This window comes from Rhodnius prolixus, unplaced genomic scaffold (genome assembly GCF_049639745.1).
Source record: "Rhodnius prolixus isolate KJV_2025 unplaced genomic scaffold, Rpr scaffold_13, whole genome shotgun sequence".
Classification (NCBI taxonomy): domain Eukaryota; kingdom Metazoa; phylum Arthropoda; class Insecta; order Hemiptera; family Reduviidae; genus Rhodnius; species Rhodnius prolixus.
In genome coordinates, this window is record NW_027411583.1 from 12,853,745 (window position 1) to 12,880,332 (window position 26,588).

General features: G+C 32.6%; 1 protein-coding gene across 19 annotated transcripts; it reads right to left on the reverse strand.

Moving 5' to 3' along the window:
* qvr (glycosylphosphatidylinositol-anchored protein quiver) lies at window positions 1-26,465 on the reverse strand. Of its 19 annotated transcripts, none has more exons than XR_012454912.1 (8): window positions 25,776-26,465; window positions 25,512-25,625; window positions 23,295-23,342; window positions 20,035-20,079; window positions 16,904-17,050; window positions 9,477-14,366; window positions 9,390-9,433; window positions 1-8,658 (listed from the first exon to the last, which is right to left on the reverse strand). XR_012454912.1 is itself a non-coding variant. In XM_074116394.1 (8 exons), the coding sequence occupies exons 3-8, from the start codon at window positions 25,552-25,554 to the stop codon at window positions 7,148-7,150; spliced, it is 597 nt and encodes a 198-aa protein (XP_073972495.1). In that variant the 5' UTR covers window positions 25,555-25,625; window positions 25,776-25,990; window positions 26,114-26,465; the 3' UTR covers window positions 1-7,147. The 19 variants fall into 19 exon arrangements, 12 of the variants coding, with proteins under 12 accessions (XP_073972495.1, XP_073972496.1, XP_073972494.1 ...); XM_074116394.1 differs by lacking the exon at window positions 9,390-9,433 and having other exon boundaries at window positions 1-7,232; window positions 14,138-14,366; window positions 25,776-25,990; window positions 26,114-26,465; XM_074116395.1 differs by lacking the exon at window positions 9,390-9,433 and having other exon boundaries at window positions 1-7,232; window positions 14,138-14,366; window positions 25,776-25,990; window positions 26,105-26,465.
* Window positions 26,466-26,588: the final 123 nt, after the last annotated feature.

The window sequence follows — 26,588 nt, forward strand, 5'->3', positions numbered from 1 at the left end:
TATTTTTTTTTCTTTTATTTTACAAACTTTTTTTTTTATAAATAAGACTGTTAACAACTCAATGAATATATATTTAAAAATACTTCCTTTCTTCAAAGAAAATTTATAATAAAATAAAAAATAAATGCTTTTCTTTAATGATAAGATAAAAAGAAATAATTACAAAACAAAAATAAATCATAAATGCACATTTTTTTTAAAAAAAAAAAGATCGATAATATATTAATTATTAATCGATTAAATTGTATTATCTTAACAAAAAAAAAAGTGTTACAAATATAAAAAATATACTTAAATTGATAACAAAAATTCATTTCACAACAATTTACAAGAATATATTGTAATCATTAACTATAATTTGCAAAATTTATCAACAACTTAAGTATCGCATATATAAATTTAAATATATATATTAAATTATTTATTATTTAACATAAATATTTTAATTTTTTTTTATATAAATATATTGGAAAAAAAGGTGCAAAATTTGTTGTTCTTGTGAAAATTTCTATGCTAGAATAATTTGTTACTTCAATTAAATTTTTTTTCTCATTTTTATATAAAGTGCTCTTATATTTCTTGTTTCTTTGGTGTTCAAAATCTTTTTTTGATTTTTCTTTTTTCCAAATAGAGAAATGTAATTTTTAACTCTACTTTTACCTAATAGTGATTTCATTATTTTACACGAGAATCCATTTTTTCTAAAATTTTCTCGGGTTAATAAAATAGTATGTACAAAATATTAATGAATAATATAGTTTTTTTTCATACTGAAAAGTTATTACAAATAATCAGAATGTTTCCATTCCAACCTCTGTATTTCAAAATGAACTCTTTTCTTTTAAGCAAAAATTATCGATGTTAATTATGTATGAGCTTTTTAAAAAAGAGAAATGAATTTTGAAACAAATAAAAAATAAACTTGAGCTTCTTCCCCCAATTACACAATATCGCGCATGCTCATTAGCTTTAGGCTTTGGGCAAAAATAAAAGTCTATATAAAAATATACTACTTAGCATGTGCTTAAAAACCCCAGTACCTACGATACAAGGGCGCCTGGGCGGAAGTTATTATTAGCTGTATGTTATTTGGTGGCACAGTTAGCCTGCATTAAAAAAAAAAAAAGCAGTGAAGATAGGATGATATGCCACAAGGAACTGTGTTATACTGATCGTTCGTCGAACAGCACACAGTGTGAAAAGATTATTTAAAAAGTTAAATGAATTGAAAAAGATCAAAGACTTGAGATCATCTAATGGATCAGAATCTTTTTTAAGTTTCTGCCAGAACATCATCATTATTTAGGAAAGTTATTTGGGCAAAGAGGCCTCCCAAAATGTTTCTGGAGGATCCTGTAATATGTGGAGGAATAACTGTACAAAGAGGAGTGCCTTCTCAGGAAACATTCTCACGACACGTAGTGGAGATAGATTAAGGGATGGTTACTCACCGATTATTCAGTAAATCTTCTGTGGACTTCTCTGAACAGCTGGAGGACCATCAAACTACATTTTACAATTTTAACCTTGTAGGAAGCTCTACGTCTGGGAGTTCAAAAACAACAACTGCATCAAGAACAGATATATTCTTTGTTTCTTACCTTCCAAAGTTTGGAATTCAGGTTTATATCTTATATGATTAACATATGTATACCTCAGCACTAGTCCAAGTATATGATGACAAAACTTCTTGCCCGTTTTTTAGTTTTTGGAACAAGTAGAACGCAGAAAATCCTTTCAATTCGATGGAAATGGCCTACTGAAGGAAAGGGCTTAGAAAACAAACGTCATTAATACGTTCCCTGATTGTGTCGCATGAGAAAATTATTCTAAATTTCGAACGCAGAGACAGGAAGGATGCGATTCTAACATATCCAAAACTGAGTGAGAAAACTTTCTCAACAGGGCAAAAACAGTAGTTATTACTTGAATTTTTTTGGGCGGCACAGCTATCTTCAGATATTGATGCTCACAATGGAACTTCCAAAAAAGAATCTGAAACCACCGTGACGAAGAAGAAAAACAAAAAAAACCGAAAAGTACACAAAAGAAGACTTTAAGCTTTAAAGCTTTTGTGTGCAATAAATTCAACTGTGCAAAAAAAAAAAACACTTGACGCTCAAGAGAAAAGAGGCCAGAGATAGAAATGGAAACAGTGCGAACATTGAAAATTGAAATAAAATGTATTGAAAAGCCTATTCAGAACCCATTACTTTTTTTTTTTTTTTTTTTTTGTAAAAGAAAAATTAGAAAAATGAATACATGAAAAGGCTTTTACGGCCGTGTCCAGTGGGAAAAGTGCGTTTGCACATTTCACAAGCTCAAAGAAAATAAATTAACAGGTAAGTGAGTTTCACGACAGAACTTTCAGAACAAAATTTAAAACATTAGAAAAGAAATAAATTTAAAAAAGATCACACTAAAACAAATAAAAATTGAATTTGTGTAATAAGGATAACCACACACAGTTTTTTTTGTACATGATAATCACAGTAAGCGCAGTGTTCTTTGCAGTGTTGCCAGTTATTTAGAATTTTTTTTTTTTTTTCAAATCTTCCCCTTGCCGATAATATAAATAGTGATAAATAATAAAACTAACATGAAAACACAAAAAGAAAAACAAAACTATCGTAAAACAACACTTACCTGTTTAGTTGAAGAAAAGTAAGTAATCTATTTAGATTTAAAACGATTTTCAGTTTTTCTTTTAAACTGAAGTTATGTTGAGAGCCTTGTGAAAAAATGTAAACAACCCAAGCTTGGGTCAGATGTGAAGTCCCGAACCCTGGCTAAGAATATTTTTATTAAATAATCTATATTTTCTACAATCTAATTTCTTTCTTTTTTTTTCTTTTTTTTATAAAAAATTGCCAAGGATGGAACCTAATCTGAAAGTGCAGGACAAACTGTGTCAATTCTAAACAACCATCGACTCACCCTCCTCTATTCGTTTTTTTTTTTTTTGTTTTTACTTATAAAATAACGTTCATTCACATTAATTTTATAAATATTTTTTGTATAAGGGAGGGGGCTATAAATAAAAGAAAAATGTACATAAAATAGCTAAAAGTGTAAAATTACTTTTACTGTAGATCTTTTTTATTATTATGAATACAAAATGCTGAAGATTCTTCATATATATTGGATTTATTTATATAAAGGATAAACTACAAAAGTTTAGGGAAAAGGTACACTGTTAAAATCTTTTAATGTAATGCATGCAAAAAAAAAAAATTTCATCTATGTGTTTTCAATTTTTTTATAATTTGTCCTCATTGATTCATTAAATACTAGTGATGTTAGTGAATTATTAATTTTTTCCTGATTAAACATGCAAAAAATCGTGCGTAAACTAGTGCATTAATAGTTTTATCCATAGCAAACAGGCCTAAACACTAATTAAACTAAAAAAAAGTCAAAGGTTAATGTTCACACTTGAAGTTTTCTTTTTATAATTTATTTGTTTCTCATGGACGGTCCCATTTTGTATATTTTTTTTTTTTTACCGAATCATTTTAATCGATAAATTGAATAATTATTTAAAGTGAATCAAGATCAAAATCACAACCAAAGATGTATCAAAATAATTCTTAGAATCTTTTTATCGTTTTTGAACTCTTACTAGATGGAATCGATCTTAAAACTTCGATTCACCCCATTTGCTAATTGTTTTGGAACGTAAGTATGACATTATCAGTGGCTCCGTTGCGGTACAGTAAGTCTGCTACATGAGAATAATTATTGTGGAGGTTATCCCTTTCATTGAAATGACAGCCTGTTGCCGCTATTTGTTTTGATTCTGTGGTTACAAAATTTAATGTATTTGTATTTGTAATTTTATTGAAGAGGATGTTCTTAATAGGAGTATGATGGCTTGGAAAGCCAAGGACCACACCAAACACATCTCCGAATCATATCAAACTGACTGCTGAGGTCTCACACACCCATCATGAAATGTTTGACAAAGTCGATTTTACAAAAATAAACAAGGCTGCTGTTTTTATTTTATTTTATTTTTTACAAGTGGGTGTACATTTTTTCAAAAAAGGCGTCTATATACTGGAGATGAATACCTTAATTACCTTTATTTTATTAATTACTAGATGAAAAGTGCATAAAAATGCCAACTACTTTCAGCATCACTTTATACTTCAGAAACGTGATGAAAAAATGGTCTGACTATTATGTCCAATAAACGAAAATATGCTTAAAACCTGCAATCTGAAAACCACTAGCAAGCACAACATTCTTATTACAGCAATTTTGCCCACAAATAGTTGGCTCCGTGTAAACTAAGAATTGGCTCCCTCATTTTCAGTTGATATTCTAAAAATAATTCGCCACAAACTCTGTAATACGTTTTCTACGATCGAAAAGCATTAATTTTGTATCATCACACCAACCTTTCACCTAACTGCTTAAACTACGTAGTTTAAACTTTGGTTATTTTCTAAGAATTATTTGACACCATCTAAAATGTTAATTTCATGTGTAAACACATACCTGACGTAAATAATTCTACTTTAAGTTACTTACTAAACATTAAATTTCAAAACATTTGCATTACCAAAAAACTTCTTGCTTTACTTCTTTTTTTTTTATAAACATCTATTGAGCACTTTTATAGAATATCAGGCTTTTTTTATGTGTGTACAATATTTTAAATTTAATAAAAATCGCCATTTTTTTTTTCTAATTGGTTATTTTTATTTTATTAAAAAAAGAGCACATTATTAATTTTTTTTAAAAATAGAAATGAAAAAAAAAACAAGCATCAGTTTATTAAAAAAAAGAGCTAATACATTTTAAAAATTAGAGTTTTGATAAAAGTGACATGCGCCATTAAACAAAGGTTATAATGTTGTAACCTCCAAAAACAATGAAGTATGTAGTACTATACGAAGTATACCTTGTACATTATTATTATTGGTAGACTTTTGGGTGACAAGAATAAAAATGAGTATATAGTGGTATTGTCTTGAGTTTGAGCAAGAGGATTTCCTTTTATTATTGCTACAAATATATGTATAAAAAATCAGTGATTAAATTTTACACACTAAAATTTGAGAAAATAATATTTTTTTGAAATGGCCATCTCTCCTACAGGTTGGTTGCACGCTTTGCCAAACGTTATGCTTATATTTTTAGACGTCCCATCTTCAGAAACAACGGTTACGGGGAGATTTCCAAGTGACCCCATTTACTTTCTTAACTCATGAGTTACTACAGTTAACTCAAATCATCTGACATAGTTCTTTCATTTGTGTCCATAAGTATTCAGTATAAGACTTCTTGGAAATTAAGTACACTTACTATGCCTATGCAATGGATTTTTTTTTTTTTTTTTAATGGCCTCCTGACATTATTGTAGTTGCACCGTAATCAGTTTAGACGAATGGAATATAATGGATTTTTACGCCAGCTTTCCCCAATACACTAGGAAAAACCAGATAGAAGTATTTTATAGTGTGGGGCAAGTGTCCGGTCTATGAGAAGAATCACCACAGAGTAAGCAGGAGTTAATTAATTTTTAGAGCTCCCTGTTTAGTTTATGCCAGAGAGTTTTGGGGGGGGGGGGAAACTCCCTCTTTCATCCTGTTACACTGCGTTTGAAAAATCCCTAGGTCGCGAGACCACCCCGCTGTCATGATGAGTTCACTACAATACGAATGAACTAATCCCATCCTAAGTAAATCACGTTTTGCCTAGAACGATTTTAATTGAAAAGTTCACCAAAATGAAAATTTTTTTCTTTCTCCATATTATTTGGGTCAAAACTAACCAAAATCCACTGAAAACCAAATCGGTTTACGTTGCGGATTTTTTTTTTTTAAATTTTTCAGGTCAAAAAACGGGAAAAACGTTTTTTTTTTTTTTTGCATTGTTAAGCCTAATGAATGGAAAAACAATACAGTTTTTTGCAAAACCAATTCATGCATTTTGAAGATGAGGGAATTTTCGACAGATTGTTGTATTTTATAAATGATAAAAATGAAATTTCGACATTCAAAAATCAATAAAAAAAGACATTTTTGAGCAAAATAAGGCAAAAACAAGGCGTTTCTCGCATTTCAAAGCTTACTTAACAAATAAACCATCGTTTGCGAGTACATATACTAGGCTCTAGTTTAACGATATATTATTGTTTATAAGCAAAGCATCAAGTAACCACTTACAGAGTTGTTATTCCAAAGTATGGTAAAGACTTCTTCGTTCTATTGTTGTTTACAATTGTAATCATTTGTCTTTTAATTCAAAAAGTTTCATTAAATGAATTTGACTTGGAAAATTTCACTTTTCCCGGTGTATAAATATTGTATTTTGCAGGAAAGTTTCTCATTTTTGAAAAGTCCCATTCCCTTCCACAAAAAAAACGATGATTTATTTGTTAAGTAAGCTTTGAAATGCGAGAAACACCTTGTTTTTGCCTTATTAGAGCTCAAAAATATCTTTTTTATTGATTTTTGAATGTCGAAATTTCATTTTTATCACTTATAAAATACATCAATCTGTCGGAAATTCCCTCAGCTTCAAAATGCATGAATTGGTTTTGCAAAAAACTGTATTGTTTTTCCATTCATTAGGCTTAACAATGCAAAAAAAAAAAACGAAGCCGTTTTTCCCGTTTTTTGACCTGAAAAATTATATATATATATAAAAAAAATAAATAAATCCGCAACGTAAACCGATTTGGTTTTCAGTAGATTTTGGTTAGTTTTGACCCAAATAATAAGGAGAAAAAATATTTTTCATTTTGGTGAAACTTTTCAATTAAAATCGTTCTAGGCGAACCGTAATTTAATACAATAAATTATTATTCACTAAACCCCCCCCCCCCAAATACAAGCGACCAATATATAACGCTTATTAATTTTTAAAATAAATTAAATAAAAATACAAAGAATATTCGACCTGATTGTGGGATATAATCAAGAATAATACAGGAAACGGAAGAGATATGAATGGTACACAATCCACATATTTCAAACTTATTTGCAAAGAGTATATATTCATTTTTATTCACTTACTTATTCACCCATTCAACACTTACGTTCACTTATAAACGTGCCATGGAGATAAAATGTGTTAAAATAAATGAATATTTAAAGCAATCATAATTCTAAATTAATTAAGAATATTTTACGTTTTAATATAGTATATTGGTGAAAATGTTTTTAAAAACACAAAATTTGATCCCATATTCTTTTTTTTGCAATATTTTTTTTTTAAATCTAGAAATAGAAATACATATTTATTTCTACCAGCTGATTAAATATGCACGTACATGCTTAACATAAATATGTAGAATAAGTAAGATTCAAATAATTGTTAAAAACAAAATGTACTAATCATGCAAATTGTAAAAAAGAAAAAGAAGTGGAATTAAGAAATTTTATAATTAGCATCTTATTACTTTGAATTAACTTTAAGAAAAAAAAAAAATGCTTATGGACCAAAGATGGGAAGAATAGATGTTGATCTTTATTTTTTTTAAACAATTAGAATTTAAATTAAATAAAAATCACACTACTTGAACAATAACGGCCTAAGAAAATTTGCTTTTTAATAATAAAAAATATTTAATCTTATTATTGGCACATTATTATTGTTATCTATTTAAATTATTAAAGAACTCTAAAAGCTTTTAATGAAATTAATTATTTATTTAAAAAAAAATAACACTAAAAGGCATGCCTTTCTAAAAAGAAGAAGTCTTCGCATTTATGTTACAAAACTTTACGGATAAATGATAAATTTCTAATTAAAATAGATTTTGCATTTTATATTTATTTTAAAATATACCTATTTAAATTTTATTATTTACAATGATTTACTTAAGAAGAATTAATGGGAGGTAAAAATTAAAGAAAAAATACCTACGACGAGATGAGCAAGGAAGAAAACGAAATAAAATGCAATTTAGAAATGTTTTTAAGGATTTTTCGAAGGAGAAATTTTGGGAGTGGGGGGGCCATAGGTCAGGCCTAAAGGATTCTGGTGCCTGCATAATTTTGTTTCTCTTTAAATATATGTTGTTTTCTTTGTTTGTTTTTTAATAAGCACCCTAAAATTATTGTCACTAATATGTCTAATTATTAGATATTTATAATGTAATTGTGGAAATAGGTTACTCGGGATGGAGCAACCAAATTCTGCAACAACTCTAGAAGAATTATTGTTTTGTCCAATAATTTACATAAATTCAAAAAAAAAAAAATTATTAATTAAAAATATTTACAAGCTTTCGTAAATAAATCTAAGAAATCTGTACGTTTGTTTACACAATATCTCGGTAACTGGTTTGCGATTGTATCAGGAGCATGCTCAATACCGTAGAAGATTGAAGCCTGTCTCTCATCCTCTCTCTCTCTCTCTCTCATTGCGCATGCCCCTCTAAATTCCGGTTTCCATTTTGAAACAGGTACAGAGGAACAGAGTTTCGGAAATGACAGCTTTAAAAAAAAAAAAAAATCAACTAATGGAAATTTACTAATATCTGGCTAAATCGCTTTTGCGTGATTTTACCCCCGTTTTGTTTTGTGGATCATTCCCTGAATTGGTACTGCGTGATTTTTGAAGGGAGAAAAAATATTTCTTGCTATACAGCTCACACTTTTGGGAATTATTGGTGATTGCTAGCTCCTGAACCAGTCGAACCTTTGGGAATTGTTGGTGATTGCTAGTTCTGACACAGTCGAACCTATGGGAATTGTTGGTGATTGCTAGTTCTGACACAGTCGAACCTATGGGAATTGTTGGTGATTGCTAGTTCTGATACAGTCGAACCTATGGGAATTGGTGGTGATTGCTAGTTCTGAACCAGTCGAATCTTTGGGAATTGTTGGTGATTGCTAGTTCTGACACAGTCGAACCTATGGGAATTGTTGGTGATTGCTAGTTCTGAACCAATCGAATCTTTGGGAATTGTTGGTGATTGCTAGTTCTGATACAGTCGAACCTATGGGAATTGGTGGTGATTGCTAGTTCTGAACCAGTCGAATCTTTGGGAATTGTTGGTGATTGCTAGTTCTGATACAGTCGAACCTATGGGAATTGTTGGTGATTGCTAGTTCTGATACAGTCGAATCTTTGGGAATTGTTGGTGATTGCTAGTTCTGATACTGTCGAACCTATGGGAATTGGTGGTGATTGCTAGTTCTGAACCAGTCGAATCTTTGGGAATTGTTGGTGATTGCTAGTTCTGATACAGTCGAACCTATGGGAATTGGTGGTGATTGCTAGTTCTGAACCAGTCGAATCTTTGGGAATTGTTGGTGATTGCTAGTTCTGATACAGTCGAACCTATGGGAATTGGTGGTGATTGCTAGTTCTGAACCAGTCGAATCTTTGGGAATTGTTGGTGATTGCTAGTTCTGACACAGTCGAACCTATGGGAATTGTTGGTGATTGCTAGCTCCTGAACCAGTCGAACCTTTGGGAATTGTTGGTGATTGCTAGTTCTGAACCAGTCGAACCTTTGGGAATTATTGGTGATTGCTAGCTCCTGAACCAGTCGAACCTTTGGGAATTGTTGGTGATTGCTAGTTCTGATACAGTCGAACCTTTGGGAATTGTTGGTGATAGCTAGCTCCTGAACCAGTCGAACCTTTGGGAATTGTTGGTGATTGCTAGTTCTGATACAGTCGAATCTTTGGGAATTGTTGGTGATTGCTAGTTCTGATACAGTCGAACCTATGGGAATTGTTGTTGATTGCTAGTTTTGAACCAGTCAAATTCGACAAGCTGTTTTTTTAGACATCCTGGAAAGAACAGGTTGGACAAAATAATGACTTGCTCAATGGAGTTACAACAGTCGGACTTGAACCTCTAAAGCGAGATATTCATTCTTGTTGCAGTATAACTAACCGGAAATGGTGGGCTGGATACTCTCCAGGGAGTTGGAGACCAACAATTCGCCTTTATGGAATTTATGGTTGCATTGTATTGCTTGGACCCCGGGGCAACGGATATCCTGATAGAATTTGATGGTAGTAAGAGGGGAAATAAGCTGTTTGGCCAACCTTATCCTAAAGCTTAATCCTTCCTAATGCTTCTCCTAAATGAGAATACTGCAAGAGTTCCAAAAGAGAGTTTCAGCAGAGCACAACTGCATTAATCTTGTTGTTCCCAAGCAGATACTGTAATACTGAGTACCTGGCCGAGCTTGCCTTTGGTTCTGCACGCCCTGGGGGCCTCTCACATCTCAATAATCATGGCATGGTCGTCTTCAACGTAAGAAAGTTCTAGAGACCTTAGTTACTATCACTTTAATCCTGACAGAATACCTTTCCCGCAGACTGTAAACAGATGTTTACCCACACCCAAGAGATTTATGAAGAAAGCTTGTAATATATATTATGTATATTCACAATAAGATGGCCCACATGTGATATCCTTCATCTATCTCCATATTATTATTCTTATACTTATTCTTTAAGTAATACATTTACGATCAGTTGGGTAACATTTAAAATTTAAGCAAGCATATCAAAATGGAAGAATAAAAAGAACGAAGAATCTGTGCGATCATATTTATCATTTAAAAAAGTATTAAGCAAAAATGTTAAAATGTATTTAATTTTTTGAAAAAACATCAAAAAAACAAAATATAAAAATAGAAACGTGATATCGAATTATAAGTTTAAATTCTTTATTTACTTTTTTCGATTATTTACATAACCTAACCTATCAGTTAGTAGATACTGAAAGATGTTTTTTTTTCTCTCTTAACCGTTTTAATAATAATCCACGAATGCGCCCGTACCAGTTTGCGTGTTAAACAAATAGATCTAATAAGTTATTTATTTTGCCTGGGACTGACAGACTATTTCTAGAAATAAGCCAATGATTCTTTATTTAAATCAAGGCTTACAGGAGAGCTTAATAACTAATCTGGATCTATCAAAGAATGACTTGACGGCAATCTCATTCCGTGGATTTAGAAAAAAAAAATGCAATAAAATATTACCAAAGTATTCGATTACAAGATTTCGATTAATATGAGACTAGATGCCATTGTAATTCTTATTAAAATATCTTTTAAAAAATTGGTAGGCTATAAACCATTTGTATGCGTGTGTTTGTTATTATTTATGATGATGGTTCCTGAACGTGGAAGATAATTGTATTCTTCAGACTTCTCTGAATGCTCGTAGAGTGTGTCGATGATGTGGAGGTTTTGAATGTTGTGCCCAGGAAAATGGGTTGTGGGAGTAAGACGATTGGGATTTTATAGACTTCATTGGGATTTGGGAAGATGATGATAGGTTTTGTTTTTTTTAACCAAGTCTCTTTCTGAGTAAGAGTAACACTGGAGACAGCAGCAATTCACCTATGAATTTAAGATGCACTGCATTGCTTGGATCAGACAACGGATATCCTGATAGAATTTGATAGTAGTAAGGGGAAACAGCTGTTTTGATCTTCAAAGAAGATCAACTAAGCGTCACCAACCTTTTATCCTTAAAACTGTTTGATATAATAGCGTCTTTAGTGAAGAAGGCCTTCTTCGGCAATAAGTATTCTGTAGATGGCTTGAACATGTTCAATAGTAGGTTTAAAAAAAAAAAATCACTAAATCAATCGATTCCACAACAATTGATTTGGACTGGCTTAATTTCTGCAGTGATTCATCGAAGGTTTGGTTCGATTGTTCTTCAGATACAAGTTTTTGGAAAACATTACTCGTTTACTGAATTTGAGTAAAAATACTAAAAAAAACTTGGCATTAACTAACCAATTTTTAAGAAAATCTACATTTTGATTAGTTTTACTCACTAGAGAGAACTAGTAATGGCACAAAATATGTTATGACTTAAAAATATAGCTTAAGCCCTCAAACCCTTAATATAATTTAAACAAGAACATAGACAGAAGAATCTTCTATAAGCTTGACTAGATCACATTTTTGGTATCAATTACTTTTATTGGACTATACACTTTAACGAACTAAAATCAAACGTTTTATAGATCAAAATTAGCTGGGGAATCAGCCAAGATTTGAGTGAAAGTAAAAAAGGGCCAAATATACAACACTCCGGGACTGCTTTGAAGATAATTGAACCAAGATCACAGCAAAGATCTTGCGATAGTTCCCCCAGCACTTTAGGTCAAATCAGAGACAAAATTTAGATTTTAAAATCGTGATTTTAAAGTAATTATTCCTACATTTTATTGAAAGATTAAATCTTTTTTTTTTTCTTATTAATTTGAAAAAAATAACAGTAATGAGCCCCATTATAGATATGTTTTATACTTAAAGGATATTATCACTTAAAATTAGTATTCTGAGATGGTTACTAACCATATTTATTATCCTAAATCGATCACGCTATCAATATAATCGAATTTAGATTAAAAAAGAAAGCCACAGAGTAAAAGAGAAGAAAACTATCGATCTCTCTCCGTCTAACTGGCAGCTGACACGTGACTACCATCGCTTGAATCTGTTTATAATAAGATCGTTCTTATTGTACGAGTATTTCGTATTTCTTAAAAACCTACAATGATACGTGAGGAATCTCCAACAAATTCTCTCCACCGGAAGTGCCATTTTTGGTAAAACTTTTTTTTTTTTGGGGGGTGGAGGAGTTTTCAAGAAAATGGCTACAACGCGATTTTCCTTAATCTTTTGCACGCAATCCATACACGTAGCTTTGCACGCAATCCAGACACTAGCTTTCTAACTTTCATGTGTCAACGCTTTTCCAGTAAAATCTTGTTTAAGACACTTCTGAGTGGAGGGGGAGAGGTGAGGATTAGCTGCGATCAAAGTGTAATATGCTGCGATCATATTATCTGTACAAAATTAATTGAGATTCAAATACTTTTAAAATTTCAAATTCGAATTTTTTAGTCCCATTTCACTGAATCGATTTTTAATTTTTTTTTTTATATATTGCGCCTTTTAACAATTTCCCGGGAAAATTTTGATTAAGGGCACTTTTAGGCGACAGGATTGGGGGAGGGATTCCTTCTCAAGGGCAATTTTAAGGCGAAAGGATTGGGGGAGGATTTCTTCTTAAGGGCAATTTTAAAACGATAGGATTTGGGGCGGGATTCCTTCTTTAGGGCAATTTTAAGGCGAAAGGATTGGGGAGGGATTCCTTCTTAAGGGCAATTTTAGGCAATAGGATTGGGGAGAGATTCCTTCTTAAGGGCAGTTTTAGGCGATAGGATTGGGGGAGGATTCCTTCTTAAGGGCAATTTTAATGAAATGTATGGTCTTAACACCTATTAAATATTAATTAGAATTAAATAAGCACCCAAATTTAAAATTTCCCGGGAAAATTTTGATTAAGGGCACTTTTAGGCGACAGGATTGGGGGAGGGATTCCTTCTTAAGGGCAATTTTAAGGCGAAAGGATTGGGGGAGGATTTCTTCTTAAGGGCAATTTTAAAACGATAGGATTTGGGGCGGGATTCCTTCTTTAGGGCAATTTTAAGGCGAAAGGATTGGGGAGGGATTCCTTCTTTAGGGCAATTTTAAGGCGAAAGGATTGGGGAGGGATTCCTTCTTAAGGGCAGTTTTAGGCGATAGGATTGGGGGAGGATTCCTTCTTAAGGGCAATTTTAATGAAATGTATGGTCTTAACACCTATTAAATATTAATTAGAATTAAATAAGCACCCAAATTTAAAATTTTGGAGACAAATTGGCTGACAAGAAATGCTATTTTAATGAATTGAATACTATTATTATTTTTTTTAAAAGCGATTTTAGCGTAAGTCATTCAATTTCTAGCACAAATTGTTAAGTTTCAAGAAAATTTATTTACGTAAACATGTTTCCCTTGTGACTTTATTTACCGATCATCCTAACCTAATTAGTCATAGAATTTCAAATTACTAGAAAAAACATGAAATTACTTGAAAAAACATGAAACTACTTGAAACATGAAACGATCTTACACCAGCTTTGCGCACAATATCACATGGTGCCCATAAAAAAAAAAAAATCTGATCAAATAAATAGTTATAGAAAAATCTATAACTATGTATATAATCTAAATTTGATAAAAAATTAAGACAGCTGTTGCAGGAAGGTAAAATATTTAGAGCTTCAGAAAGAAATTTAAAACTAGGAGGGTAAAAAATAGAAGGTGTGTAAATTAAATGTTGGAAGGTGTGATATCTACCTACTGAGCGTGGAATAGAGCATGGAAGAGGATGCTGGAACTAATACTGTCACTAGCAAGAGGAGTAGAGCCGATGGTACTTGTGAGGATCTTCGGCTCGAATTGCACATGTCCTCCTCGCAGAAACACATGTGACCCGTACCGGTACTTTCCAACATGCACACGTGGTCTACCATGAATAAATTTATCTGCAGCTGTGTAGTACATGTTCGCCGCACGCTTTCGTAGGCTGTAAAATGGAAATAGAAAAATAAATACAAAAATATATATCTCATTGTTATCGAGTATTGTTGATAAGTACAAAACAGTTCATTTTTTGGTCGTTTTTTGCTCCCCTTTATTATTTCATTCGCAACTGCGTAATACATAGACGCAACAAACAAATATGATAACGTATAAGTACTTTTTGAAGTTCAAAAAGTAAAACTGATTGGATTTGAACAGTAATTATTACATGGTATACACCACAACAGTTTGCATGCCAGTAAAATGTTTACTACTGATTAATGTAAAACATTTGTTACCTACAGCTGTTTCTTAATTTTGAATTGTTTGTTATTGTTACCATGGCAACTGACACATGTTAGGTTAGAATTATGTTTTAATCTAGTACACTACATACGATATTGAATTAGGACCTAGTCATTCGTTTCTTGTATACACTGGGCCAAAAAAGTCTGTGAACACTAACCTAAATTTTATTACTTTTATTATTATCTTATTAGAAACTTCTTTTATTTTCAAATGAAATATACTATTCGATAGAGAGAAACCAGAGTTTTTCATTTTATATTCAATCTTTTATTTTTGTTCAGCAGGAATATCACAATTAAATGTTTAACAAAACAACACCCCAAACGAATGCAAAAAAAGTCTGTGAACAGCTGTATAAATATGTAAAAACATTAAGATAACAAACAGAAAAACGATTGAATAAAGTTTCAAAGTTCTCTATTGCATTGTAGAAACCACTACAGTCAGTTTTGTGAATAAATAATCTAATTAGTACATATTTAACCACTAATATGGAAGTTCCCAGACCAATTCGAGAACTTATTGTGACGTTGCGAAATGAAAGAAAAAGTATTCGAGAAATAGGGAAGATAGTTCAAAAAAACCCTTCAACGGTGCATAATATAATTAAAAAGTACGGAAATGTGATTAGTAGGCCACGCAGTGGACGGCCACCAAAACTTAATTCCTTTCATAAACGGCAAATTCTGAAGTCTGTTCGAGAAGAACCCAGGACAAGCGCTCAAAAAATCAGTCAAGAATTATCAAGTGGTTATGTGTAAGCGTAACACCACATACAATTAGAAATAAATTACATGAATACGATTATTGCGGTCGAGTCCCGAGGAAAAAACCTTTAATCAATAAAATAAATAGTAACCGCCGATTGGATTTCGCGAAAGAATATGTTTCTAAGCCTTCTAGTTTCTGGGAAACCGTAATCTTTTCAGATGAGTCGAAATTCAATGTATGTGGGTCTGATTGACGACAAAAAGTGTGGCAAAAAAGAAATGAAGCTATGAAAATGAAAAATATGAAGCCTACTTTTAAGCATGGGGGAGGCAACATTCTGGTGTGGGGTGCATGAGTGCTAAAGGAGTGGGCAAGTTAGATCTAATTAATGGTATGATGGACCAATATGTGTATGTGGATATATTAAGACGCAATTTAAACGAAAATTCAAAAAAATTAGGGTTGGAGGGAACGTTTGTCTTCCAACAAGACAATGACCCGAAACATACCGCACTAAAAACTCGGGAATGGCTTTTAAATAATACACTCTGGCGCCTAAACACCCCTCCACAATTGCCAGACCTTAACCCAATAGAACATTTGTGGGATGAAATCAGCCGCCAAATAAATAAACGAGGAATAAGAAACCGTGAACAACTAAAAAACGCTATTTTAGAAGAGTGGGATAAAATTCCAACATTGACGACCACAAAATTATTAGGATCGATGAAAGCTCGCTTGTTGGAAGTGATTAGGAACATAGGAGGTCCTACAAGTTTTTAAAATTTATAATTCACGTACAATGTGTAAGATTGATTTATTTCTGCAAAGTGTTCACAGACTTTTTTTGCATTCGTTTGGGGTGTTGTTTTGTTAAACATTTAATTGTGATATTCCTGCTGAACAAAAATAAAAGATTGAATATAAAATGAAAAACTCTGGTTTCTGTCTATCGAATAGTATATTTCATTTGAAAATAAAAGAAGTTTCTAATAAGATAATAATAAAAGTAATAAAATTTAGGTTAGTGTTCACAGACTTTTTTGGCCCAGTGTATATCTTATATACGGTTATGTACAGTAACTGGAATTGTGGTATTGCGCTACGTATAACTTCCGCCAACTCGCCTTAGTTTTGCTGTCTTTTTTTTTAAAAAAAACTTCAGTTGTAATGGTGGCCATCAATTTACAGTTTTTGTGTTGAAACACAAAATTTAAAGCGCATATTAACATTTGAAGCTTTTTTTCAGTGCACAGCCGGTCGGTCTCCGGAAAGTGTTTTCTTGTCAAAGAGAAAAATCTAAAAGCTGGAACCCATGATCTCCGCGTGGGAATAAGGAAATCTTTCCTTGTTATTACCATCATCATTCGGGAAGGGCAGCTATCCAAAACCGGAAAGGCTATTCATCTTAACCCTTAGTAAAAGCAACCAAAAAAGAAATCTAGATGCTCGACCACATTAACTTCATCAGGACCGTCATAACTAACTAAAGACGCTACATAAAAAGAAAAGGATACTTACGTGTCCTGGAATTGCGCACCATCTTCACACAACATCCGTTACAAGGTTGCAATGGTGGCTGGTCCCTCGGCAGGGCCGTATAATTGAAAGGATCTTTACATCGGGCATCCTTCCACGAATCACATTCATAGCAGTAAATTGATTTAGCTAGAAAAGATTGTGCACAAATATCACATCATTAGTGTAGTATTTTTTAAATATTTAAACTAAATTAAAAATACGAATAAGGTCGGATCATAATTTTGCAAAAGTTACGTAGAGGACTTGTACCGGGCGTTTCTGAGATCAAAAGTGTTAGATTAATAAGATCAAGTTTTGGAGCGTTAATTTTGTTTTTATTTCAATATTAACATTAAATATTATCTCTTTATAACGATCGCTACAACCTTCCAGCGGCCGTCTATTAGACGAGTCTAAAGCTCTGATTCGTTCCCCATCTCAAGATCCAGTACACACGAACGGATCAATACAGCAGCTGTCTATTAGAGTATACGTGTCTAAAGCTCTGACTCGTTCACCAGTACAAGATCCAGTACACACGAACGGATCAGTACACAGAAGCAAAGCAGATGGAAAAGAAGCCCCAAATTACCTCCAAATATTTCAACGACTCCAGCCAAAAAGGCAAACTGGAAACCTTCAGAATCTTCATACCTATTCCCGTTACAACATATACGAGGGGGTACCCAAAAAAAACCGGAATTATTTTTTAAAAGCTATTTATTTACAAATTTTTTACAGAACAACCTTATCCCCTTCAAAATACTCTCCATTACAACTAATACATTTGTCCCACCGGTGCTTCCACTGTTCGAAACATTTTTTGTAGTCATCTTTAGAAATGGCTGACAGCTCCTTCTTCGTTTTTTTTCTTGACCTCTTCAATGTTGTCAAATCGGTGACCTTTCATGCCCTTTTTCATGCGTGGAAATAAGAAAAAGTCGCACGGAGCCAGGTCAGGCGAGTAAGGTGCGTGGGGCAGCGGAACCATGCCATTTTTAGCCAAAAACTGTGTAACAGAGATGGCTGTGTGTGCAGGTGCATTGTCGTGGTGGAAGAACCAGTCTCCTGTTTGCCACAAATCGGGTCTTTTTTGGCGAACACTATTGCGCAATCTTTTCAAAACTTCCAAATACAAGGTTTGATTGACGGTCTGACCTGGGGGGACAAACTCTGAATGGACTACGCCTTTGGCATCAAAAAAGCAAATCAGCATTGTTTTGATGTTTGACTTGACTTGACGACATTTTTTTGGTCGGGGTGAAGATGACGTCTTCCATTGGCTCGACTGTTGCTTTGTTTCTGGGTCATAACCAGTAATGACCTTTGACAGAAAGTCTGGATCAGTTTCAAGCTGTTGTTTCAAAGCACGACATGTTTCAACTCGATGTTCTTTTTGATTGTCAGTCAGAACTCGAGGAACAAACTTGACAGCAACCCTTTTCATCCCCAAATCTTCCGTTAAAATTCGCTGAACCGAGCTCCAAGATAACCCACTACTCTCTGACAGTTGATCAATTGTCTGTAGACGGTCTGTGAACACCAGCTCTCGAATTTTTTCAACATTTTCGTCGATTCGGGCAGTTGATGGACGTCCAGAACGAGGTTTGTCATCAATCGACATGTCACCATTTTTAAACCGAGTAAACCACTCGTATACTTGAGTTTTTCCCATAGCGTCATTTTTGTAAGCTGTTTTCAACATTAAAACACTTTCAGCAGCATTTTTGCCGAGTAGAAAACAAAATTTCAGAGCTGCACGTTGTTCACTTAAACTTGCCATCATAAAAAACGAAAAAAGAACAAAACAGCGCTGGTAAAAACAATCACTGCAGATGAACAGAACAAGCCAGGCAGACAACACAGGCAGGACTGAACTGGCAAGGAATTGCGCTATACACGTCTAGCGGCAGAAATGCGTACTACATAAGCTCCATGCGCGGCAACGCAATTCCGGTTATTTTTGGGTACCCCCTCGTATATGTATGAAGCTAACTAAAATTGATTAACAATTTACCTCACAACTAAGCTTGGGAACATTTTTCTATGGAAAAGTGTGCCTAAAGACGTGCCTAAAATAAGGTTCAGGAAGTGTGCCCTTAATTTGCCAATATGCTCTTCCGTTAGCAAAATAGTGTCGGGACTTAATTCAATCTGACCAACAAATATCCCTGGACATTCTGCTACACTGTATAAACCCAGCTTTTATCTTGTCTTTCAGATTTCTTACGAGAATTACGCACGATTCTAAGATTGAAGTTGATTTTGGAAAAATTAACTCTTAATTCTTCATAATACTTCAAATTTTGGTAAATTCCGTGCACAAGAAAGGAATTCTAATTTTTTTTATTCAGATATGTATTTCTTTTAGATAAGTGGCTCTATAATCTTTAAAACATTGCATTTTTAATAAGCTAAACCACAACAGTTTTATTATTAAATTACGACCTTCTTTTGCGGTGTAAATATGACGCAATTTTAGATTACATTAGATATTCATAAATTATTTAAGGAAAACTAAATAAACCGCATAAAAATAATTACGATTTAATAAAACCATAGAATATTAATAACCAATTTATAATTAATTTATGATATACTTACCATTTCATTATTTGAAAAGAAAAAACTATGAAAATAAAATTTTCACACCAAAGGGACAAAGTTTTTCGTTTATTTGACAAAAAACAAAACAAAAATCTTGGTTAGTTATTAACAACAAAGCAAGAAACACAGAACAACGAAGTTCTCAAAGAACAGAATGTTATATCGGAAGGTTACGATAAACTAAGATTAACGATATGACTTTTTCTAATCCATAGGTTTTATTTAACAACTTTTTTGTCAATAAACAAATATTGAATATATTTTTATATAATACCAACAAAAATATAAAGGGAACTTATTCCAAGTAAGATGTCTCGAACTATACTCGGATTTGTTTGAAGTTTTATTTGTTATGAACTCGTATAAAAAAAAAATTGTACGATATGTCCCAGAACTTTTAATGTCGCAACTTTTTTGAAGGACAACGACTAACAAGTCACTTAATTTTATTAGTAACTATATTTGGAAATCAAAGAAAATAAAATCTAAGGAATTATCAAAGAAAAATACTGGTAGTGACTTACTCTGACATTCAGCGTTGACAAGATGAACAGCCGCAATCAAAATAACTGCGAAAATAATAAAGCAAAAACACTGATTGTTTAGTAAATGTTAGTTAAAAAACTGAACATGCAAAACTAAATTAAATTAGTTTTTATGTTAGAATGTTTTCACATACATGCACAAATAACTCATTCGTTCATTTTATTTATTTATTTTTCAAAATTATGTGACTACACTCAAACTAATATCACAACGTAGAATGTGCTACAACTTTCTATTATATTTTTGATTAATTTGATCGATAATAAATCGATAGGTTATGAATCAAGTTAAAGGGGCCCCCCCACAAAAAAATGTATAGATTGATTAATAACACTTCCCACCTTGAAAGCTAACTTGTTGGCATCTATCCAATTTGGCACTGGACTGGTAAGACTATTGGAATATATTTGTAAATAATAAACCTTAAATGAAAAAAAGATTTCCTTGGCTAATAATTCTTAATAACTTTCAGCAAACGATTTTTTACTTTTAATGTACTCTCTCAGGAATTTTGCATGAATGTCTAGAGTGGATCTTGGGTTTTAGATTGAACTCCAGAGGGACTGTTCTGGCATTGAAAAACATGCGATCGTGAGACATATGAAAGAAAACTGGGACAGAATTGTTTTCTGTCCCAGTAACTCGGAAGCTGGGTCTTCCTGGTGGAAATTCCGTTACCACGAAGGGAAATGTCAGAATCAGAATTATTTTCCTACCCCCTCCCCATATCCTGGCAAGTTATTAATGCGCCACGGCAAACTTAATGACATAGGGCAAAAAAAAAATAGTTCTAATAGTTGGGCCTGCATTGAACAAATGAGCCATTTCTTCAAAGATCTTGGCGTTTTTGCAGTGAGTATTCCAGGCTAAAAACACAAGCAACACTCTAGTGACCATCCTTAGCACTCACACGATACTCTAGTCACGGAGTGTCTGGGGTGAGCAACAGAGGGGCGCACAGGGTGACTGACTGTATCCACTAAGGAGCCCCCAGGGCCTCCTTTGAAGTATAAGGCATTTCCTGATTAAAGCGTGGGCAATTGCGAAAATCAGATAATTACCAGGTGTCGGAAGAAGATATATCCTCTCCAATATGAGAAGGGAGGGGGTGTTCAGATTCCAGAAGATGATTATCCCAAAATGCCCGGCATTCAATTTTTTTCTGTGCTTCCTTAGTAGCCTGGATATTAGCTGGGTGTTGAATCTGGATATAACCTCCTCGGGGGCATGTACGGAAGAGGTGAATTGGCATCAGCAAGTGGGTTACCCCTAACTGTCGGCTCCCACAGCTCTTCCCTAAAAGACCTGAGTCAATTATTTCATAACCTAAAAGAAGTGATTGAAGTGAACTAATCTGGCACAGAGATCTACTATAGAGCAAAATAACATCTTATTCCGCGTGCCGATGCAAGCTGTACCCTACACGCGAAGAACTTTCTTATCAATACACTGCTCACAAATACATACACACAACTTTACGAACAACTACAAATCTATGAACACACACTAACATTTAAGTGAGCCACAATAGATACTTTAGGTTTTGCAGTAGCTTTCGCTTCAAAGTCATTCATCTAGATTTTTTTTTTGTCGCGGAACCCTGAAACGCTGCTTTGATAATATTTATAGAACCATAACTAATTTTGGTTAGTTGAATTCGAAGATCTGGTGTAGCAATTAGTTTGCAGCGGAATTCAATAACAATGAATTTATAGGTTTTAGGACGCTGAACTAAAATCAAATCGATACCACTGTTTGGTTCTTATTGCTGACCTAGTAAAATAAGTTTTTTTCTTATAATAACAAAGTTATGAATCAAGAGGTTATCTTCAGGTTATCTTTACTTTTAGAGAAATAATTACCGAGTTTTCAACTATTGCTCCTAAATATTGAGTTATTTATGTCGAATATGATGTACCAAATTGATATTAGATTATCAGTTTACGTTGCGCTTGGGCTGCAAGTCCGGATGCCTTCTGCCGGAGCTAATACCTAACTTCGTTTACTACCGCAGGTATTTCCCAAATTGTGCAGCGGATTAGACGGGTTCGTTTTCAAGGACCTGCAATTAATTCTCCGATTCGTGTACCAATGGTCTAGATCAGTGATGGCGAACCTATGACCCGCGGGTCAGACACTGAACCGCGCAAGCTTTTTCACTGACCCACAATTGCTAGACAACCATTTGTTTGTTTACACGGGTTGATTTAGATTTTCTAATTGTGGTGGATAATTTATATTCTATCTGTATTTTTTTTTCAATCACGCATCGACACAAAAGCAATTTAAATGCTATCTATAACCTTTAGTTTGATCATTACAGTTCTAAAACGCAAATGACTACAAATGCTTTTATAGTATTTGAAATAAAGTAAAAGTGTTTACAAAATATCAAATAAAATGTATAATTTTACTCATATTTTGTTTGTTAACAAAAAAAAATCGACAACCCAAAGCAAATAACCATATTTAGATTTTTCTTCAGTTAAGGTTTTGTTCAGGTTATGTTTGTAAAAAGTGAGACTTCCATAGCCACTTGTTTCGTCCCCGTTTTACCCGTTAAGCCAACTGAATTTTAAAGATGTTTAGTTTTGAAAATATTCAGTTTAAAATTATTAAACTTAACTCTTGTGCAAATGGGCATTAGTGGTGACCCAAGAGCTAGGTACTAAAAGAAAATGAACAAAATTTGACCCACGTCTCAAAAAGGTTCGCCATCACTGGTCTAGATCCATAGAAAAATCATGATATTACGTAAAATTACTGAAATTTTAAGGAGAATCCCTAGTTCGAATTCCTCGTATAGCTACTTTATTTTAAAAGAAAAAAACTGTTAATTAATTCAAATAAGTGCGCCCGCCTGCAACACGATGAAAGTTAAGGCCTCGCATGAAAAGTAGGTTACTTTACTTTTTTGTATCGAAATTGAGTAAAAGCCTTCCAACAAAAAAAAAAAAACGCTTTCTGATCCATTCCTTTCAAACATATTTTGACACAAATATACAAGAAACATGCGGAAAAACAAAAACAAAGAAAACATAAAACATAAAATACAAATCTAAATTTTTTTTTTGACACTACATTTTCATTCCTTGTAAAAGTTACATTTTTTTTTTAATCTTTAAAGTGAATAACTTCCTATATGTACAATTTATTTATTAGTTAATTTTAATTCCTTTGACTGAAGTCTGATCTATATATTTTTGTCCCCAAAAGAAATAATTCTAGCTCTACTCACATGTTCTGCGGCACGCTTGTGCTAGAGTTATATGTGTAAACACTACAACTGGAAAAAATTATCAAGAACCAACACTAAACAATTATCTATTTGGTCTTGGAATTTAAGAGAAACAACAACAAAATAAAAATAAACAAACAAACAAAATAACTAATTAATTTACCCCAGAAACTTCAACTATTTTTAATTTTCAACATCTACTCTGGTATAGCAGTGGACAGCTGTTATCTAATTTAGTTTTTGAAATCTTATTTATCGGTAATAAAGTCACATGGAAAAGTGTACACTATTTGATCAGGTTAAGTAATAACAAAGAGAAAACAAAAAAAAATTAACTGGTGAGAACCTTATCGCGTCTTTTTTTTTTTACTGCAATTCTCAAGGGTTATTTTATTTAACACCGAATTTGAAAATATATTTAATTACTACCAACTTAAATCGTCCCAAAATAAATTTCCCTAAAAAAAATTATCCAAATAAAAATTATGTATCTATGTGGCTATCCTCAAAATTTGTACTAAAATTATAGTTAAATTCAATATTAAACATGTTCACTTTGTTGGAATCATATTCAGTAAAGTGACATAAAAACAATTCTTATTAATATTTGATAAGTGTTCAATTCTTAAATAATTCTGAATCATTTTAGAAGGTTGCCCAACCCAAATACTTCTCTCACACATGCCCCTTTAATTAATTTTCTCGGGAAAATGCTCCTGAATAAAAGCTTAAAAAAAAGAAGAAAAATTAAAGAATCAATTTTGTAAAATGGTATTTACAGTTTACCGTTTTCAATCAAAACTTTATTGACGGCGTCCTCTGGTGGTACTAAATGAAATATCCAATAATATTTTTGGGATTAATGAAAGACGCAGACAGTACTAAGATCGTCCTGTTTCTGTATTTTTTTTTTCTGTGACTTTATTATCGACCTAGATTCGAAATATTTACAAAACAGAATTTAAAAATAAAAATCATTCCACCTTCAGGTAAATGTTTGTATTACAGAGATTTATTTAAATAAAATTCTCTAGTTAGTTTGACCTTGAACAAGACTATATTCTTCCTAGGCGCGATAACAATCCTAATGTTTTATACTAACATGTTGACAAAAAACCCAAATCTGGTACGGATACTCGCGACGATTCACTTTACCCAACACATTTTCCCGATTAAAATTCGTATTAACGGTGTAGAATACGATATATCGATGCTTTAAATGTTCCGCCCTCTTAATCAGAATAAATCTTAGAGAAACCGCTTCGTAACCTTCAGCCAGCTTATGGTACCCCACGAGAGAAAATCGATTATATTCGAAGTATTCGTTTTAAATCTTAATATTTCTCATTCTGGGCGAAGAAATCACTCTATACTAATCTGCTGCGAACGTTTCAAACGACTGGGAGGGTAATTTTTCACCTTTTTTGCATCTCCATGCTATTCCCCTAAAAAAGTGCAGCAATCAATCCGTTGTTCTCCGCTAGGACAACCATTACCTTACACCCAAAGAGCCATTGTCCTTCTCCTCTGTTCAATTCTGCGAACCAAGCGCCTGTAGCCGACTAGCTAGTTAACACGGTTTTGGAACCATCAGAGCCCTTACTCCCTTAATACTAATCTTAAGATTCCCTCCTACAAACGACTATCGCTCATAATAAAGTAAGTTCTGCAGAACTGAAAAATTCTTGCTGATTTTATTCGTTGCAGTACACATGTTTTTTCACATCTTTGACCGGTTTAATTCTCTCATCCATTATCGATTAATAAATGAAGTAAAATTCTCTTCACCGAAGTGATTATTCTTCCGCTAATGATGGATGAAGGTCCGAAATTGGTTATGGTTTCAAAAAGAAAAACTTTGTGATACAGGATGCGCTTTTGGTTCCAATTGTCTAATCTAACCTAACCGTTTAATCTAAGCTAATCTAATCCACTTCGTTTTAGAAAAGTAGAAATTGATTAAGAAAACTAAACAAAATAAGAGACGAAAAAATCTTCAACATAAACCTTATAGTTACAAGGACGCCTTCGTAAGTGGAATGATTTTTTCAAGTCAAAAGTGATTTAAGTTTAAAAAAAAGTATTTAAACTATCATCTTGTGTCTTATAATTTTCATTTGGTAAACGCATTAAAACATAATCATATAATTTGTATAATATTCTTTTTTCCGGCAGCCCAAATTTACTATTTAATTTAAAAAGTATTCAAACACATACCTGTGATAAGTGCCAACCAAACGTTCCTCATTTTTATGGCCATATATACTTATTCTTCACAACAAAATCCAAATATCCATGTTCACATTTTAATTTTCTAGATTTTAGGTTTTTCTACAAAAAGAAGAGCTCTAAAAATGTAACGGATAGACCTAAATTTAAATATACTATAAAAATAGAAAACTAGAACGAGCAATTTTTATTTCTCGTCTAATTTATGGAAAAGAAAAAAATTAAAATCAAAACAAGAAAATGAAAACTCACATCAAATCAAACCAAAAATTGACTCAGTACATTTCTTGTAAAAAAGAAAAGAAAAAGTTATACTATTAATAATGAATTAGAAAAGTCTTGAAAAACTTTTCCGAGTTCCTTTAAAATACTTAATATTGATTTTTATGCGTACACTCATTTAATGTGATTAGGTATTTTGCCTCCTACGATAAGTTTTCCCTTTTGAAATAACTTAAATCACTAAACTAGAACAATGAAATTTTGATTAAAATACCGTTAGTAAATGAAATAAATTAAACAATGAAAATTTATTATATTTGCTTTTTTTTTTTTCTTTATTATATAAATTACCAACAAACCAATCTTACTAAAGGATAAATCTACACTACCCACTACCACACGTCGTTTTATCTGCAGCACTAAACGCCAGCTAGACGCAAGCGCACTTACTTTGGTTTATTTTTCAAAATAATAGCGAGCTTATTTCTGTAATAAATATCTGTTTCCAATAAAACAGAATTCATTTTCAACATTTAAAAGGATTCAAACCGGTAGGCAATAAGGAAAGCAATTATAGCAGACTAATAAGAAGTACAATTATTGAAGGCCACCCATGTTTGTAATATTTTGTTTAAAAAACAAAACTGAAATAAAAACATCCTGTTATAATGAATTAAAAAACTTGTTTATCTCAAAATACTGTTTGCTTTGCTGTAGAATCAATCGTTTTTATTTAAAGAAAAAACAAATCTCGACATCGACTTTCAATCTATCCTTATCAAAAATCTAGCAGATAATAACCTCTGTGCTACCTTCACCACACAATTGCTTTGTCTTAACAGA